This window comes from Cottoperca gobio, chromosome 11 (assembly GCF_900634415.1).
Source record: "Cottoperca gobio chromosome 11, fCotGob3.1, whole genome shotgun sequence".
Taxonomy (NCBI): Eukaryota; Metazoa; Chordata; class Actinopteri; order Perciformes; family Bovichtidae; genus Cottoperca; species Cottoperca gobio.
Genome location: NC_041365.1, coordinates 1,991,272 through 2,009,806, shown reverse-complemented (window position 1 = coordinate 2,009,806; position 18,535 = coordinate 1,991,272). Strand labels below are relative to the sequence as shown.

The 18,535-nt window shown below is 40.6% G+C and overlaps 1 protein-coding gene across 5 annotated transcripts in view; it reads right to left on the bottom strand.

Annotated features, from left to right (window-relative positions):
• Positions 1 to 18,535, bottom strand: part of fhod3a (formin homology 2 domain containing 3a) — a 52,065-nt gene that overhangs the window by 29,689 nt on the left and 3,841 nt on the right. For all 5 annotated transcript variants that reach the window (XR_003833043.1, XM_029443581.1, XM_029443582.1 and 2 more), the window contains exons 2-3: positions 16,909 to 17,018; positions 13,848 to 13,915 (exon numbers count right to left, since the gene is read on the bottom strand). Coding sequence is in view for 4 of the 5 variants with exons in the window: in XM_029443581.1 (XP_029299441.1) it covers positions 13,848 to 13,915; positions 16,909 to 17,018 (178 nt within the window). In the remaining variant the exon portion in view is untranslated. The remainder of the gene's footprint in view (positions 1 to 13,847; positions 13,916 to 16,908; positions 17,019 to 18,535) is intronic.

The following is an 18,535-nucleotide window of genomic DNA, read 5'->3' as shown; positions in this document are numbered from 1 at the left end:
GTAACCTTTACCAAAACGTCTGCTGCCCATCAGGAGCATGTCAGCAGCAGTGATAAGTCTTAAACTTGGCTTGATTCATTCTGGTGTAGCCTACTGCTGGTGATGCAGCCAGGTGTGAAAAGGTGGGCATTATAATTAGCTAGATTTTACAGGGACAACTACCAACAATGTAAATAAACACACAATGAATAAATGTTCAAAAAAAACATTTTCGGAATTCTGTCAGGAATTTTTATGTAAGAACTAACCTTCTCCATAAGTCATTTAATAAAGCAATGAATTCTAAAATGTTTCATGAGACAAGTTAAATCTGCCAGTTGGTTGAGGTCATTATATTTATTTTCAAAATAAAATGTATTTTTCTTTCACAGATTTTGATCCTTATACTAACATACTGAGAGAATTCTTCACACAGTTTTATTCCAGACATAAACATTCAGAAGTACATTTGTTAAACTTATTAAGATGTTTTGCAGTGCATAGTTAATCCAACAGTCAAGGCAACATTAACGCTGTCATGGCGATACCCTGTAATCACCTGCAGGTTTCTAACAAAGTCTTGTCCGTGTAATTACCCTTCTGCTCCAGAGTCAACAGAGTTTGACACGCTAAATAATCAATGGCTCTTTTTCCCATTGGCACAAAGGACTCCAGCAGTCTTAGCACTGCGTGTCTGGAGTGATGATGCATTCAGGCTAAACAAATGACTCTCACCTTCAACCTCTGGGCCAAACAGCCTAACAACGCCACTTCAGTGTTCTCCAGAGGGAGACTGAAATAACAGCAAAATACAAACTAAGAAGAAAACGCATCTTAATTTAGGGTTAGACGTTAATGTTTTTTTTTTCACTTGCCACTTATCAAATAGCAACAAAGACTGTTTTAATCTTTATTTAAGTAAATTAATCTGAATTAGTTTCCAGGCTAATTTAAATACTCACTTGCGCTTTAGCTCATAAACCTTGTTTCTACTCGCCGCCATTTTCCTGTGAGTGTCTGATCGGTACTGTGCATGTGCAACAGGATTGAGAAGGAAGCGTGATGGCTCCCTCCTTAGCTCCCTCCATCATCAGCGCCGGGGAAGAATATGTGTTCAATTCTTTTTTACCACTTATTCTTGAACCCTTTTAATTAGATGCCCTCCACTGGTTTAAAATACAGAGGAGTAGATGTGGGAATAATTGAGGAGGAAGGAGAGAAAAATAGCAAGATGATGGTTTTTGTCTGTCCACGTGTCTTTTGCTGGTCATTCTTTTTTCCTGGCCCCAGATTTTATTATTGTCACAAGAAAAGCTGAAACACTCACTGGGATGTGTCATTGTGGTTTGCACGTGTGCTTGTGTAGAGAGAGAGAGTGTGTGTGTGTGTGTGTGTGTGTGTGTGTGTGTGTGTGTGTGTGTGTGTGTGTGTGTGTGTGTGTGTGTGTGTGTGTGTGTGCATTTATGCACATGTGTGATTGTGTGCACAAGCCCATGTGTAAACCAGTGCCTGTGTTTGCTGAGTGCAGACAGACAGATGAAGGAAAGACAGAAAGGCACATTTCATTTATAGGTTCGCTTGGAGTTTTACTGTTTTGTTTTCGGAGGACTCACAGTTCTTGTCCACACTGTTTCACCATGACCTCACATGCACTGTAATATGTCCGCCTTAACGACTCATTTAGTCTCCATATTCCATCTTAAACTTTTACATTTTCTTGAAGCAGAGGGAAAGATCCGCCAGCAGAATGAGTTCTACTTCTGTTTTAATCTTATATGATTCAAAGAAACCTCTTGGTTCCATATTCCTTTAATGATATTTAACACAGAACCAAGTGTCTATACTCCATAACTTAAAGAGCCTCTCCCAGTATGCCAGGCTTTCTCTATAATTAGAGCTTTATCGTGACATGGAGTCCAGTTACTGTTGGAGCTTGGTTCATAGAGTTTATAGTAAGTAAGTTTATAGTAAGTAAGGACCCAAGAGATATGAAAAGATGTCATCGTGTCTATTGTGCATTTATCCAATTCTTCTGTTTGTTTATCATTCTTCTAAAGTTTAAAATCCCTCCAGAACAATATAACTCTAAGGCTTAATATGTGGTTATAAGGCCTAACTTTATAGAGTGTAAAGAATAGATTAACTACCATATGCATTTGTTTACACATACATACACGATGGCAGAACCTGTATGTTCTTTAGCACATGTGAAAGGGGATTCCCCCAGTGCCGAGGCTGTCTGCTAAATTGTCCAGGAGTGGTCAGATCCCTCCCTCCCCTCCTGCCATAATGAGATTAGTGCTGTGACCCTTCAGCTTTGACTAATCCCTCACCATTTACTGCACCATCTACACATCTCCAAACAGAAAAACACACAGGCCAGCTTAGGCTATACCGGGCCTAATACACAGCAATTATACTCAAAACGGCACAGTACTTTTTTGAAATGCTGCAACGCATCAAATGCAAAAAATCCCAGAGTCCTCGATTCAAAAGTCGAATTCTGCTTAATGCAAAATGCAGCATCAGTCTCCGACTACTCTGTGTAATCCCTCAGATTCAACTCAGCAGATGTTTCTCAAAGAAAAAAGAAACAGCGGTGTGAAGGTGAGATTCTGCAGGTGGACAAACCAAGAGAATCACAACAATCTGTTTGGCATTCAACATAGGAGCTTTTCAAAGTCATTCATAAGCATTATAAGCATCTGTTTGTGCGTTTCCTGTCTCTCATAGCGTCGTTTTTGGACACAGCGTTTCGTAAAAAAGCTCAAAAAAATCTACGGCACGAAAATCTGTACCAGCACCAAATGTTAAACGGATCGTTAGTGGACATAGTGGAGAATTTAGCAGCTAAAGACCAAGACACTACATTTCCCTCAGGAGTTATTGAAGACCATAAACAGAGATAAAAGCAACAGATTGTTGGATTTAAATTCATCAGATGGCAAAGACACAACTCTAAAGCCAATGTCCCTCTGTATCTGCTGATTGTGTGCATGTCGATGCTGTTTTTATAGCTTGTTTCCAAGTGGTCATGCATCTTAATTTACAAAGGAATTTGTTATAGAAAGGAATAATAAAGAAGAATCCTAAAATGCAGTTCCTCTCATGACCACTAGATGCTGGTGAAACCCAACTTCTCTCTGAAAAAGCAAATTCAGCACATTTCTGCTGATCAGCAAATTGATGTTACAGATGCTAAATTCATGTTGTTCTACAATCTTTGGAAGTAAGTGTACGTGATCCATTAACTGTCTGCTTTGTCACTTCCCTTTTCTGATCCTTTTTCCAGAGCAGAAAAACACTTTGCACATGAGGCAGGTGTGTAGGAGAGAGACTAGTAGTTCAAATAAGCTCCTGCACACTGTCAAACTTGCAAATATAAAAATAAATATAGCGACGTGTCGGTATTAGACCTTCATCCAGCGATGCTTATGTGACAGTACAAAGGAAATAAACCAGTCAAAGAGGCAAACCCCAACACAATCAGCACCACAGATAAAAAAGGTGCAATCTCTCCGCCCACAGCATATACATAAAACTGATCAGATGGAAATATTTAAGTGTAACACATCTTTATTGGCTCACAGGATATTTACAGATAAGCACGCACTGAGGTCAACCAAGGGTAATATTTTTCAGGACGGTAAAACTGTCTACGGGTCAGGCGAAAGAGGGGCGGGTCACAGCTGGTGGTCTCGCATTTAAGCCCAGTTAAAACCGCTGACTCTTGTTTCTGGAGGATTTCATTGCACCCCTTTAAAAAAGCCTCCACACGGCTGTCTGGGCCGATCAGTCAGTTGGCTTTCAGACTAGCTCTTTGGTGGGATCTAAAATAAAGAAGTGAGAGGAGCATGAGGTGTAATGGCACGCTGGAGAGCCTGATTTAATCCCAGGAAGTCTTTCCCCCCTCTCTGTGCTGGTATCATGCTAAATATAGGTGGGTGGGTTGGGTGTGTATAAACTGTAACAAGCCGAGATACTGGGTTCAATCTTTGTTCAGGTCATGCAGTGCACTGTGTGTGTGTGTGTGTGTGTGTGTTGCCCTGTAGCCCAATGAAAAACTAGGTCAACTCGATGATACAATTCCAGTTATTGCTTGTTAGTGTCAGGAATTTATTCTAAACAACCAATAAAGGTTGGTGATCAGCGAAAACAAGTAATTTCACACCACTGGCAGATTCTTTTCGCTTGTAACTTAATGCAAAATGAAATGACGTCTTAATATTGAGCCTTTAAAATGTCATTTCAGTGCGCATGTGCAAAGATGCTGTTGGGTGGTATTTCCTTCTTTTGTGTACATATTTGCGGAGCGGCATGCCCATTAATCTGGAGTTAAAAGGATAAACACTCCATAAATCTGTCATAATCCAATATAGTTTGGTCAATAATGCATGATTTCAGTCTCATGTCAAGTGAAGTGAAAAGGAAAAGTTGGCAGGCAGTAAAGGCCAGACTGCTGAGGATAACTCGGTTATTTTGCGACTGTCTATTTTTTGTCTGTTGGTCTTGGCCTACAGTACGAGTACTGGAGGCTGTTGATGGTACAGATGACGATAGAGGCCCCATGAGCTCAGTGTGCATGTGTGTTTGTGTGTGTGAGAGAGAGGAAAAGAGAAGGAAAGTGAGACCTCCAAGGTTTCAGGGCAGGATTCATGAGATTTAAAGGGTGGCGAAGGACATAGACAGAGATTACACTAGGCTCAGCAATGACACACACCCACACAAGCGTACGTCCTCCGGCCGGTACAGTACAACAACAGAGGCTACACTGTGACTGGAAACACTTGGGATTACACGAAAACAAACTTTTTATATCATTCCCCCGTGTAAACAAATGGCTGCGATATTTAACAGTTAACACACCGATATACGGTACATACCTACATGCACTGTCAAATGAAGACACACGCAGTTAAACATCCACAGACTGTAACCTTGAACCTGATGAAGGACATCAGCTGTGGAAGAAGCTCAGAAGCAGATGTCTTCAGGAAGGAAGCCTGTGGCCACAGAAACGCATACAAAATACACACACGCTCACAAACACAGTATGCAGGACCTGAACGTGCCCAGTGCCCTTCATAAGCCCCTGGCACCTCAGAATTTACAAACACACACACAGGAATAGTTACCCTCAACACAAACACACCCAGCTTTTCTTACACACACCCTATGTTACTACGGTGATGACAGGCGTGAGCCCAACAGACAGCAGGAGGCTACTGTTCTATATTCACACAAAGACTACCTTAGTTACTATCCCGTATCTAAACCATATATATATATATATATATATATATATATATATATATATATATATATATATATATATATATATATATATATATAAATATACTCACAACAATATTTAAAGGTATTGTACAACGTGCAGTTCTCTCCTATTAGTTTGTTTACTATCATGTATCATTTTCTGGAACTTACTTTTACACAGTTGGAAAACAAAAAGCTTTAAATAATGAAAGCCAAACAAATACGACTATGGTGAGATGATTGCCACCTAGTTCTCTATTATTAAATAACACATTATATTTCCTGTCTCACCTACCACCACCAGTAAAGTAGTGTCCGCTATCAAAAATAATCAAAGAAAATACATCAAGTTAACAAGTGAGCAAAATGTAAAATTGTTCCTTTAACTGCAGAATATGAATAGCTGCACAACTTTGGAACGATCCAAATCTTTGTATATGGTATTGGTTTAACACTTCCTTTCATTCCACTTTTAACCAACTGTTGCATGCAACTGACATTATGTGAAGGAGTAGCCCTTTAATTGCATCTTATCGGTGATAATGCATTGTTTTAAAGTGTGACCTGATTTTCTGCAGCATGCAGCCAGACACAGGCTGATTGTGGGAAATATCGTGGTGTCCAATCCCACATTCAAGTGCGCACGTGTTTTCCCTCATCCCCCATCCTTTGCCATTCTGGGTCACTCTCTTTCTCCATCTCTTTTCCTCTCTCACTTCTCACGCTTGCTACTGGTGTCATTGTTGACTTGATTCACTGGGCATGTGCAATGTCAGCAATAAGACTGACAAAATGAGATGTTAAATGAAAAGATTGATGAAGCTGCAGTCAGCAGCCGGTTAGCTTAGCTTAGCACTGGACACAGTCATTAAACTTTTGTCAAACTAACAAAGAGTTGTACTGCATTTTAACTGTGTTAGTGCGTTGTTAAAAAGATTCACTGATCATGTGCAATGTCAGAAATAAGACAAAAATAGCAGAGAGATAAAATGAAACCAGAGCTTTGTAAAGCTAGCCTACATGTAAAGCTAGCATACATGTAAAGCTAGCATATCCCTACATGTAAAGCTAGTCTACATGTAAAGCTAGCCTACATGTAAAGCTAGCATACATGTAAAGCTAGCATAGCCCTACATGTAAAGCTAGCCTACATGTAAAGCTAGCCTACATGTAAAGCTAGCCTACATGTAAAGCTAGCATACATGTAAAGCTAGTCTACATGTAAAGCTAGCCTAGGCTACATATAAAGCTAGCCTACATGTAAAGCTAGCCTACATGTTCTCAATTCTCAAGTAGGCTACAATGAGCACTGATGATTATGTAATGCTATATAATATCATATATAATTTAAAGGTGGTTTAAGTGTCTAAACTGCTCTTTTAATGTCTATGAAAATAAACTAACGCAGTGTCTTTGATGGTCAGTCATCCACATAACTTGGCTGGATTGAGTTTATAGAAAAAGGGAGCCTAAAAATAAGAGAGAGGAAGAGAGACACAGAGAGAGTGAGAAGTGCAAACAGACAGGAGAAACCAGAGTGAGACTAATACAGCCGGAGTGAGTAAACAGACAGGATATGTGCTGCTTGCTGAGAGGATTAGCGGAGTAAAATCTTGCTCTGACTCATACCTTACTTGCCTGTTATGACAGAGATAAAAGAGTATAACTACAGAGTGGGGTGCAGAATTGTTTCTTGAGTAACTTATCCTTTTCCCTAACGTTTCTGGTCTGGAGTCTGGAACCCAAAATAGAAGCACAGTAAAGTAGAATAACCCCAGTGTCTGTTAAACTTAGTAGAAAACAGCAGAGTTGTTCCACATTGGCAACGTGTTCTCTCTTTCTTCACTCTCCTCACCTGTAAGTCGGCGGAACACAGAGCAATGACATAACTTGTGAAGCTGCTGGCCGACTGCTGCCGCTTTGTCTGGCAGGTGCATTTCCTCCTAGCTTTGTTTCTCCCTTGTGTTTCCTTCCCTAAATGATTTACCATTTCCCTGGAAATCATCCCCCTCCCCGTCTCTCTCCACACATCCCCTAAACCCATCATCTCGAAAACCCCACGGCTGGAGAAGATGCCAAGCCCGCAGATTCTCTAGTGTGTGTTCTGGATGTTTAGTTTGATGTAATTGTGATGTTTTATTACATTATGTAATAGTTTCAAAATGATTAAAACAGACCAGCCAGAGGTTTTGCAGGCACATCAGTGGCATATATGAACAAGCCCAGACATAACACTCAGACACACACACACAGACACATATGTAGTGATATATTTCTTACTTTCTTCCAATAAGAGCATGTGTGCCAGTGCACAACAGTTGGGCTACTCATGTTTGTCGGCATAAGTAAGGCCAAGGGAAAACCCTGCCACATGCACACAAAGCACACACTGTGGCATACAGACATAATCCACCACACCACAGCGACCGGTAACAGTGACAATAGACACACAGCTGCACGGCAACATAAATTGGATTACACAGCAAAACCCATAAAAGCAATAAATAATAATGATGTAGTTTTATTGCATAATATGGAATCATGAAGCTAGACAGCTGAGTTTAAGGGGTGCAATATGCACTGTTGTTTTTCTATCTGTGTGTGGCTTACTGCAACATTTAACTGTGTTTAGACCAGGGTCCCCCATCTCCAACCTCATCTACTACAAAACTGTAAAATAAAAAAAGCAAGATGGTGAGTTATTTGCAGTTAGAGACTATTCGAAAAGTGCTACTGCAGGAGTAATTGAGAACAGCTGCAGGATAGATGTGTGTTATGTGCTTTTCTACAGCAGCTACTGCTGTAAAGTTTTTTCCCCACTTCCACTGCTCTGCACCTCCATCCCTAATGCCTCATCAGACCATCTCTCCATCTCCCACAGCAGTAACTAAGGCATGACTCATGTGGGCACAATGTTCTCAGTCGCTCCTCAGGGTCTCAGCTGCTGGTGAGGGTAGAGGGGAAACTATTTAAGCAATTTTTTCCTTCCTTCTCTCTCTCTGTGGGAAACAGATGAAAAGAGAGAACCCGTATCCTGAATTCATAACTGCTGATTTCACGTAATAATGATATAGGGGAAAACAAAATACGGACACACATTTGCACGGAGGATATCATGCATATGCACAGATAAAACAGACTGAGTGACAGGTCTTTACTTGTCAAAGGGCATGACAACAATTCATTAAGCATAGCTAAATATCCTTGTTGAGTCACATGCATGCAAACAGAGAGATCATACGGCACAACTCCTCGAGTCAAAGCCACAGGTGTCTTTGAGAACAAAAAGTCACAAACAGTATTTGAAGCTGAACAGAGTAAATATAGATTTAGAGAGCAGAGCGGGCAGGCCCAGAAAAGAAAGAGGTTGCAGGGGTGAAACAACAGAAGTAGAGGGTGTTTGAATGAAACCAGTGAGGAGATAGTGGAGGACAAATGGAGACCAAATGGACAATGCAGAAAGTAGATTAATAGAGGATGGAAGGGGAAATGATGCCAGATTGAAAGGTAGTTGGAGCTTGTTGGCTACACAAATATTAGAGTGCATCGTGTCAGGAAAACCATATAATGTGTATAGAGTTTTACAACTGCACACCTCACAGCTTACCCACTACCAAGCATTATCTCCCTGTCACACCATGCCATTACCAGGCCTTATCTCCCACAGCGGGGGGACAGCGACACAGTAAATCACTGTTGCAACCAGCTGTAGTCGTGTCTTTCTGCAGCATCTCAAAGCCAGACTTGCTGTCACTACCACTGCACCCCCGTCGGTAAAGCAACACTGAATAGTGACTCCTTACAAGAGACCACCATGTCAGTAAGCTAATATTTATAGAGATTTTGATTTATGTAACACTCACTGATGCCATCAAATCCTCAAAATATCTCATTACCGTGTATAAATACAGTCGCTATAAACCTTTGTTTTCGTGCGAGTGGCATATCATTAAAACATTTTTTAAATCGAAGCAGGATAAAAACATACAACTGGAACTTCGGCAGGAAAAGAAAAGCTTTCGACAAGCTGTTAATTTGTTATGTGACAGCCCAACCAGAGAAAATCAAAGCAAGTCAACTTTCACTCCACCTCAACCTCCGGCCCCCGCCTCTCTTTTACAATACTGCGGGGGGTGATTAGAGACGGATAATTGGGGCACAGAAATCCAGCAGTATAGAAGCCAATTTTTTTTGGGGGGGAAAAGGCTTAATTCCAGAGGTAAGTGCCAAGGGATTGAACAGGCTCTAAAACACATGCGAGGTCTTTTGTTCTGCCCTCTGGCTCTTTTGTTTCACCCGCTGTACAACTCATTACTGGGAGCCTCACCTGTCAGATAGCAAACTCACTCTATATGTGATAACTTAAACTGTATTTAATTACTTCATATCCTTTCACTTCAGGAGAGGCTGAGAAATTAGGCCACATGGAAGCAAAAACTTAGAAAGAATTACAGTTTGTTCTCAGCCAGTGCAGCTTTACATGTCATTGATTTAATGTTTTTCTAACTTTGGTTTTGAATTTATAGGGGTAATAGCTAAGGATCATAAAAAACAACACAAGTGGTTATAATCAATATCTTCTGATGTTAACAATAGCTTGTATGATTTGTATGTGCAACGGTTCCCAAAGAGAATTACCACTCGTCTTGGCACATAAAGTTATGAACTATCTGGTGAACATAGTGGAGTGTTTCTGCTTAAGAGACAGATATTTCCATCAGGAGGTGGTAGAGACCAAAAGAGAGCTAAAAGACGATAAATATTTAACTAATATTTTACCCGATGGCCAGAAACATGACGAATAAATGCTAATGTTGCTTTTTAGTGACCCCCCACTAGTTCAAAGTCATCCTTCTCTTTTTACAATAGTAAGTTAGAAGCGTATTGTATAGCCACATATTGAATTACACTGGACAAATTCCCATCCCTATCAGATGTGGGATGTAATGAGCTCTGATGCCTCCAGGGGCCACTGATGCTGCTGCCACGGCTGTGGACAGTCAGTGTTGTTACATAAATGTCTTGTTTAGTGCAGTTTCCAGAAAAGGAAATCTAGTTGCCCAACAAAAGATAGAGTTCACATCATTTCTGGAACATTATTCCCTCCAATTATCCTCCATCTTCCTCAATAAACCCTTTTTTTCTTCCTGTAACTTTCACATTTAGAGAGTAGAGGTTCAGCAGCGTGCTGCCTTCCTCACATGTTTCTGTGCTGTCAACACTATCTAAAGATAACACCTGCACTTCACCCGCACCCCTGAACCACCCCCCATCCACAACAACTCTGCTGCGATGGAGACGGCTAAAATTAACCTTTAAAACAAGGGTTTCTGACGGGCACTCTGACGGGACTGCAGAGCACGGGAACAACTAAGAGAAGGGGAAGAAATATAGGACACAGGGCACACAAGGAGATAGGAGACAAAAGAACGAATGAACGAGAGATATAAAAGTAGATGGAGAACATTATGTGGCTCAGGTCAAACCTTGTAAAACCTAAGGACACCCGGCATGCATGATAAGAGATCAATTACAGTAAAACTGACCCCTATCTCCCGGTGGGGTAAATGCAGTGAGTACTGAGAAGAGTTGGAACATTAAAGTGCCACGGAGGCCTCTCCAGGACAGATACATTGCCTGCAGAGTAGTGCTTACACCCAGCAGACAAAGTCAATGCTTTGCTGACCATGCCAATGTGTTCTCCTTTTCATATACAACAGATAAACTCATTAACTCACACAAATTATCACACCCTCGCTCACACATACACGCATCACAGAACATCCTTAATCCCAAATTGGCAAAACAGAATGTAATTTGATCTTTCCGTTAGCAGGGATGCCAAGAAATGCCAAGGAGAGCTGTGTTTCTTTTAGTTGTGCTCATTTATTTTTTTTACCTTGTGGCCCTGAAAGAAGATCAATGAACAACTGAAGAAGATCTCTCTAACATCTGACTTTAATACAATCATATCCTGATCTTTGTCAATCAAACGTGGAAGCTGATGAAGACAGCAAGATTAGGATAATCTGTAAGGAATTGATCCTTTCCTGCATTTCAATCACATAAACCAAATAATGATCACACATGGGGCACAGTCAGCAATCCAAAGCCATACAAAGCAATCCTACTTTACTGACCAACTAATTGTGAGTAACGGAGACTTGATTCCAAAAGTAATTTGTGTCCTTGATTGTGACAGACTTTTCATTTAGTGGATAGTATGCTGACCACTACTCAGGCGAAGTGAAGGTCAAGGCCCTGCAGGATTAGAGAGCGTTAAACGGGCAGATGAGTGGATAGCTGAACTGACTCATGGAAGCAGCGCTGAGAGGGGGGTGGAATGGTCTTTAGATCTCTAAAGTGAACGGATAGCTCTGACTTGACACGATCTGATTATATGTCGGTCTAATGCAGCAGAATTACGCTCCAGAGTATCAAGTCAGGATCTGGTTCCTACTCAGCATCTGTGCCATGCCGAATGGAATCTGGATTGTGGGCAGTATAGTGAACACATGCCGTTAAAAAAGTAAATGCATCTCTTGTGGTGATGATAGAGCCTTTTCTCCAATAATAAATTATGTTCAAATTATGCCGAGACAAGCAAATATAGCCCGGCCCTGTTTTTTAGTTTTTTTTCAAACCAAGATGATCCCTCATAAGAGCTTGTTTGTGTGTGTTTGAGTGTGGGTGTGTGTACATGTGCACGAGTGTGAGAGAAAGATTAAGATTACACCACTTTCCACTTAATTCAGTCAGCCGTGGGATGCACATGCATATATATATATATATATATATATATATATATATATATATATATATATATATATATATGTTTGCAGCAGGTGGCTGCAGACTCGGGTCAGGTTTTCTTATGCCAGTAACAGCAGATTAAGATTAAGATTGGGTCAATGCAAACTGCTATTTACAGTATGTTGGAACAATTCTTTTTTTAATAACTGCACTGTAAAAATATTGATATGACATAACATATATAAGTTATGTCACATCAAAAATTGAGAAACTGATTATTATACATGCTTTCTTTCCAAAACATCATTAGTCCCAGCCCTAGTGACCTTTCACCTCATCACATTCTCAACCAATCCGGGGCACTGATTCTAGGATCCAGAATTAGCATCGCTATCACTGCCATGGAGAATGTTGACCATGCAGACGAGTCATGGAGGAAACAGGTGAGCACTGACAAAGTATGGGCTGATATAAAGAGAGGGAGTTGCGGACAGAAACAGGAACACGTTGCTTACATGACGGGGCTGTTGGCCAACTAATGAAAACCCAGACACCAAAATTATCTACGTGTTCTCAGTACAGTATTTTGTAAAAGAAAAAACTAAGACATTTAACTGCTGTACATTACATGATAAACCAGTTGGCAAGAAATAAGATTCGAGAGTAACAAAATAAAATCTTGTAGCAGCTGTAAAGCTAAATTATGGATACTTTTAAATGATAAGTGGCCAGTTCTGGCAACTGTGCTACATATTGGTAAAAAAAACAAACACACTTACACTTAAACAGTACTAAAGGTCTACAGCTATGCTAGCAGCTACGTGAGGCTGTACATAGGCACAGTGATGCTTCGAGCTAATGATATTCACCAACTTAAATGGTAACATGCTAACATTTGCTGATTAGCACTTAACAGAAAATACAGCTAAAGGCCCTGTCACACAGAAACGTATGCTGGCGCATATGAAAATTAACATATACAACGTAGGCTATATGAACGTATACAGAGCCTATTGATAGCGTACTTATACAAAGCGAATGGCCAATGTATTCGGCGATTGCTCAACAGATGCATAGCGCATTCCTAGCCTATTCCTTCGCCGTATGGCGGAAACGTATGGCGGCGTATATGAAATATCGGTCGTGAAACATTTTTTGAGCATGTTCAAGAACGGCCTTAAGACTGATGGTAATGTCATTAGTTTTGCATTATTGTAAAAAAAATACATTTTGGTTCAAAATGAAAAGTTCAAGTATTTGTAGAACCAAAATATAAATCAATTGTTGGCTCTGTGTTGCTCAGTTTGTCACCCTCTCAACTCCATCTCCTATCATGTCCTCCCTCTCAGTTCTTTCTTCCTACTCTTATCATAGCATATGTTCCCTTACGTGCTGCTATCTTTCTCTTTAGACACCCTCTAACTTTCAATGACACTCACACCTCCCTCCCTATGTGTCTTCCTCTCGCCTCCTCTCCACCATTACACACTGGGAAGAGTTAAGAGCATCACACTGTGAAGGAAGCTTACACTTACAGACACTGCTTTTCTCTCTCTAAACCGTGTAAAAGCTCCCATCATACATGTGTAATGCAATTAGTGACATGATCACAATACCATGTTGAATTTGGAGACATTTCACATACCAGTCAAACCCGCCTCTGAGTGGGAGGTCTCAGGTCTGACCCCAGCATGCACCACGTGTAAACCCCTGGACAGCTATCTAAGCGTGCAGTACAATGTGTTCGTAGGCCTGCTGATGTGTCTGACGGGGCGTGTGTGTGTGTGTCTAGGGAGAAACTGACGTTAAACACATATATAAACTTGTCACACAGCACTCACCGATGCAGGCGTGAACACGGACGGTCAGCTGGGTCCGTAGAACAACACTGTGCTTCTTCCCTCTTGACCTGACAAAGACAGAAGCAAAAATATCTTTATAAAAGCAACTGAGTGTATCTAGTTTCTACACAATACATTTCACTTACAGCCAAACCTAATTTCATGTACTTTCTGGAACAGGTGAAAAAGCATTGGAAAATGAAGAGCAAGTATCTACCCAGTTGTAAAATCAAAACTGTGACACTCATGTCAAAGAAAGTCAGATTTTAAGACAAAGTAAGAGACAAGGACTTGTTATGATGGACTGTTTTTTTGAGGAGGCAGGATGATGACAAACAGTTTCCTGCATTGGATTTGTCCCCCTATACTGATACACATCTGAGACTTGAGGACAGACACAACACACATACAAACACCTCCACATACCAGCGTGCCATCGTGAGCAGCGTACATTCATACACAGCATATATCCAGTGGGAAAACAAAATGAGCACACACAAACATAAAAGTAAAGCATGATGGTATTTTGAGAGCAACTGAGAACTCCCCTAACCTTAGTTGTTATCCTCCAATCTGTAGGAGCTAATCACTGACTTCCATCACTAACATGATGATAGCGTCCAATCAAAGCAGGGAAAGCACTGCTTTCATAACACACACAGCTGCAAAACAATCATTATGCATAGCATGTTATAAGGATAACACACACCCAAACAGGAGACCAGCTGACCTCCTCTCCTTCTGTTAAGCTGCGTTATCAGCTTTGCTCGGAAATAGAGCAAAAATGTTAACACGATCTTCTGAGATGCTGATAAAACTGTGTTTTTCTTGCAAATTCATTTTTCTGGCTGTAGCTGTCTGATGAAGTATTCTGAGAGAATGACAGATGCTCAGAGAGAGGGGTCATAGAAAAATTTGACTCAAGACGCAACAATTGGATGTGACACTGTAAAAGATTCAACATATTATTTATAAGTGTGAGGATAAAAAGAGATGTTTTGGATTTAAACAAATGCTACTGAGATGGGAGCGAAGGGATTCATTGTATTTTATATATTGATTATTAAAATCACTATTTCTATTAAAAAAAACTACTCTATATCATAATCTACAGCAGTTTCCTCCAAACTATTTACTTTCCTTTAGTGAAAGCTGACTCTTGAGCTGTACTCGTCACCAGAGGACCTTGTTTACTGTCAACTGTGGTGAGCAGTGTCCTGCGGCAGCTGGAATCACAACACATTTTTGATGCGTGGGAACACATTCTGGGTGAAAATCACTTTACATCAATCTACTCCTTATAACATTTTTCAGTGAAATGCAATTTTCAGTTTTCCAAAGAAGCAGGTTTTAAATGCCATGCATAAAGATAAGGCACATGTGTTGTGATTATTGTAGGAGAAGCTACAGCTTCAGTGGGGAAAGATATTACATGTGAATGTGTGACAAACAGCTATAAATGCAGCACTGTGCACAGCTGATGAATAGACACATCTAGTCAATCCCAAAATTCACAACCGCTAATGCCTTTAAGATGTAACAGTTGTTGGAAAACTGCATGATTTAAGTACAGTAGCCTATGTGGTGTGAGGCTGAGATATTAAGTATTACTTTATTCATTTTTGACAGGACAGGACAGGCTTTGTCAGAAGCATCTGCACTCAAACCTAACTCAATGTGTAAATAATTTCCTACTGTAAGTACAATATGACTTTGGTTGGATGATAGACAGGCCTGTCCAATTCAACCAGTTTCCCAAGATCTCAACCACTTCAGAAACACACAAACAGGTCTTTATACACCTGTCCAGGTCCAGGTACACACACACACACACACACACACACACACACTTTGACAAACAAATAAATGTACACATGAAAACAACAACACGCAAACACAGATAACAAACCTGCATGAGAATAAAGTGCATTTCTAAAGCTGTGATCTTCTCAACATGATGTTGATACTGAACTAACCTTAGTTATACTAATTCACCACTGATAATGTTACTGATGCTACAGCAGTTGAATGTAAATAAAGTTAGCCTATTTCTTATGCTAATTAGCTAAAGTAACAACAGCTGATCAGCTACACAGGCTCATTGTTAAACAGCTGGATTTGCACAACAGCCAGCTAGCAAACATGTAAAGTTATGCTAGTTGTATGCTAGTAATATTAGCTATACTTGTTTGTTTTGTAATTGTAACGTTATAGTTTGCTAATTTAACTGGCTTGCTGGCCAGTTAACGTATACGGTAAGAAAAATACGCTGTTGAGGCTAATTTAGCTAACTGTGCTAACTAAGTTAGCTAGTATTTATGCGGCTAGCCATAGGCCTACCACTAATGAAAAGATAACTTGTCACAATAACATTATTTTGGAAACAATTATATTGTACACCTGGCAACAATGAGGTGCTTCACATAGAAAATACTAAATATTTAAGTGTGGCTATTGTTTAAGTCATAATATCTACGAAACAAATTGAACACAAGACCATGTGTGTCAGGATCTATGTAGATGGCTTACGACCGCTGCTATAGCCTACAAGTTTCTGGGGGAAATCCTGATCCGAGTAGCAGATTTCCATTTTCCATTTCTCTTGTTAACCCAAAGGGAGACACCAGCGCTGCTGCTGGGAAATATGAGCCACTGAAAATAGTAGGTCTACTGTTACAAGGTGATCATGCTGTTTCTTCTAGAGTTCACAGGTTTGTAAACTGTGAAATTGTCACAAAGAAGATCAAATATCAATTATTGTAAAAACACAGTGAGAGAGCTGTAGCTGTGGAAGGGAGGGTACATCTGTCCTGCTTTCCAGAGCGCTTAATACTTTCCATAAACTTATGCTTCCAAGAAATTCATATCCAGCAGTTTGTAATTCTTCCCATTTAATAAGAATTGAGAAACTCAGGAAATATATGTGTGTGTGTGTGTGGGGAGAGTAAGGGCAAGAGGGTGCATCACTGTGTCTCAAATGGTTTGAGATGTTTTGACAGTGAAGAGTGAGAGTGTAAAAGTCAGACATGATTCAAAAGGTATGAATGTGAATCAGTCTCACCCTGTGTCGTCCTGCTGAAAGCCCTCCAGCTCGTCCTTTTGCTCAGCCAGAGATGACTCCAGATCCAGATAGGTGCCATTGTGAGATAGCTGCAGCGTACAGTCATCAAGCTATGGAAGAGAATAAAAAAACATTTTTAAGACAAAGGTTTTGACAGATATGGACCTGAACTAAGTTACTGGATTTAACTGCATTGAGCAAAACTATGGGCCAACTTAAAAATTGGCATTCATACCTAAATTAGGAATGGAAAACATGATTGAGCACTCTGACATACAGGGTGGCATGTAAAACATTCCCTGGCCATGCTGTGATGTACGTACATGAACCACCCACAGGAATGACATTGGTCTCTGGGACCACTATTTTTAATACTCCCTCACTATGTCTCTGCGTGTGTTTCACACCCTCTTTTGAAACAATTTGAGCATGTAAAATAAAGCCACTTTACAGGGCATGGATGTGTACAGTGATCCATGAAAAGTGGGCGAGCCAAAACGCGGCACGGTTCTGCTTTCAACATTGCAAAGCCATTAAAGGAATTAACTACAGTAGTAGAGACATAGCAATAAAGGCTGCAGAACATGAAACCAAAACCAGAGGGAAACACATAGAAAGAAAAAATGAAAGGTTTGAGTGCATTTCAATACTAGCTGTGAGAAAAACGACACTTGAATATTGTTTGTATTGTTGTACGAACGTAGTATTTAAGTCTCTATATGTTTGTGCACGGAGCAGTCGTTTCCATATACTCAATTTCCATTCATGCACATGGCAGATTTTGTTTTTTAAACTTCTCAAGAACAGACCAATCTTTCGCCCGTGCCATCTGCAATTGTATGATCTAAGGAAGCGCTGCAGAGCAGCCTGCGTCAGAATTGACCCGCTATGCTGTGTAATGAGAAACCATGCTGAGTTTGAGGCCAGGTGCACAGTAATATATCTGCACACTGGCATTGATGTTTATGGGTACAGTCACATGTTGATAGCAGGTGCGAGCAGCCATCCCAGCTACAACTCATAAAAAGTAACATACATCATGGTGTTATTATTACAATGAGCTTTGCAACTTATTGTTGAAGCTCACGAGTCGAGTTAGCATTTAGCGCCTCCACAGTATGGGAAGGCCTGACCTAGCCTCTGCTGTGCTGCCTAACGACCCGTGGCTGTCTGGGGCGATCTGCATGACGACACTCCCTGAGCTGCAGAGGCCGCATATCACACGACCTCTCACTAGGAAACAGAGAGACGAACTGTCGGATGGACTCACAGCATAAATATAACCTTGCTATATTTACTCAGCACTAAGGCAGCATGCACACAAGAGCTCAAGGGTGGGTGTGTCGGCAGAGGCTGGGAGTTTGGGGGGGTGGGGAGGTCACTGCCAAGGCCAAAGTGTTGCAAAGTAGATCATAATTTCTTTAAGAAATCCCAAGCTCAGAGCAAGGAAACATGCAACGTGAGTAAACAAGATAACTCTGGCTTCTGCTCCAGTTTCCCCTCATCCTCATCCCCTCACAACATTAATCCATCTGTGCCAAATAGCTAATCCGCAAAGCAAAACACACAGTTGTCGGGCAGATCCCTAGTTGAAACTCAGTCAGTTAGGCCATATTTTCCAAGGTAT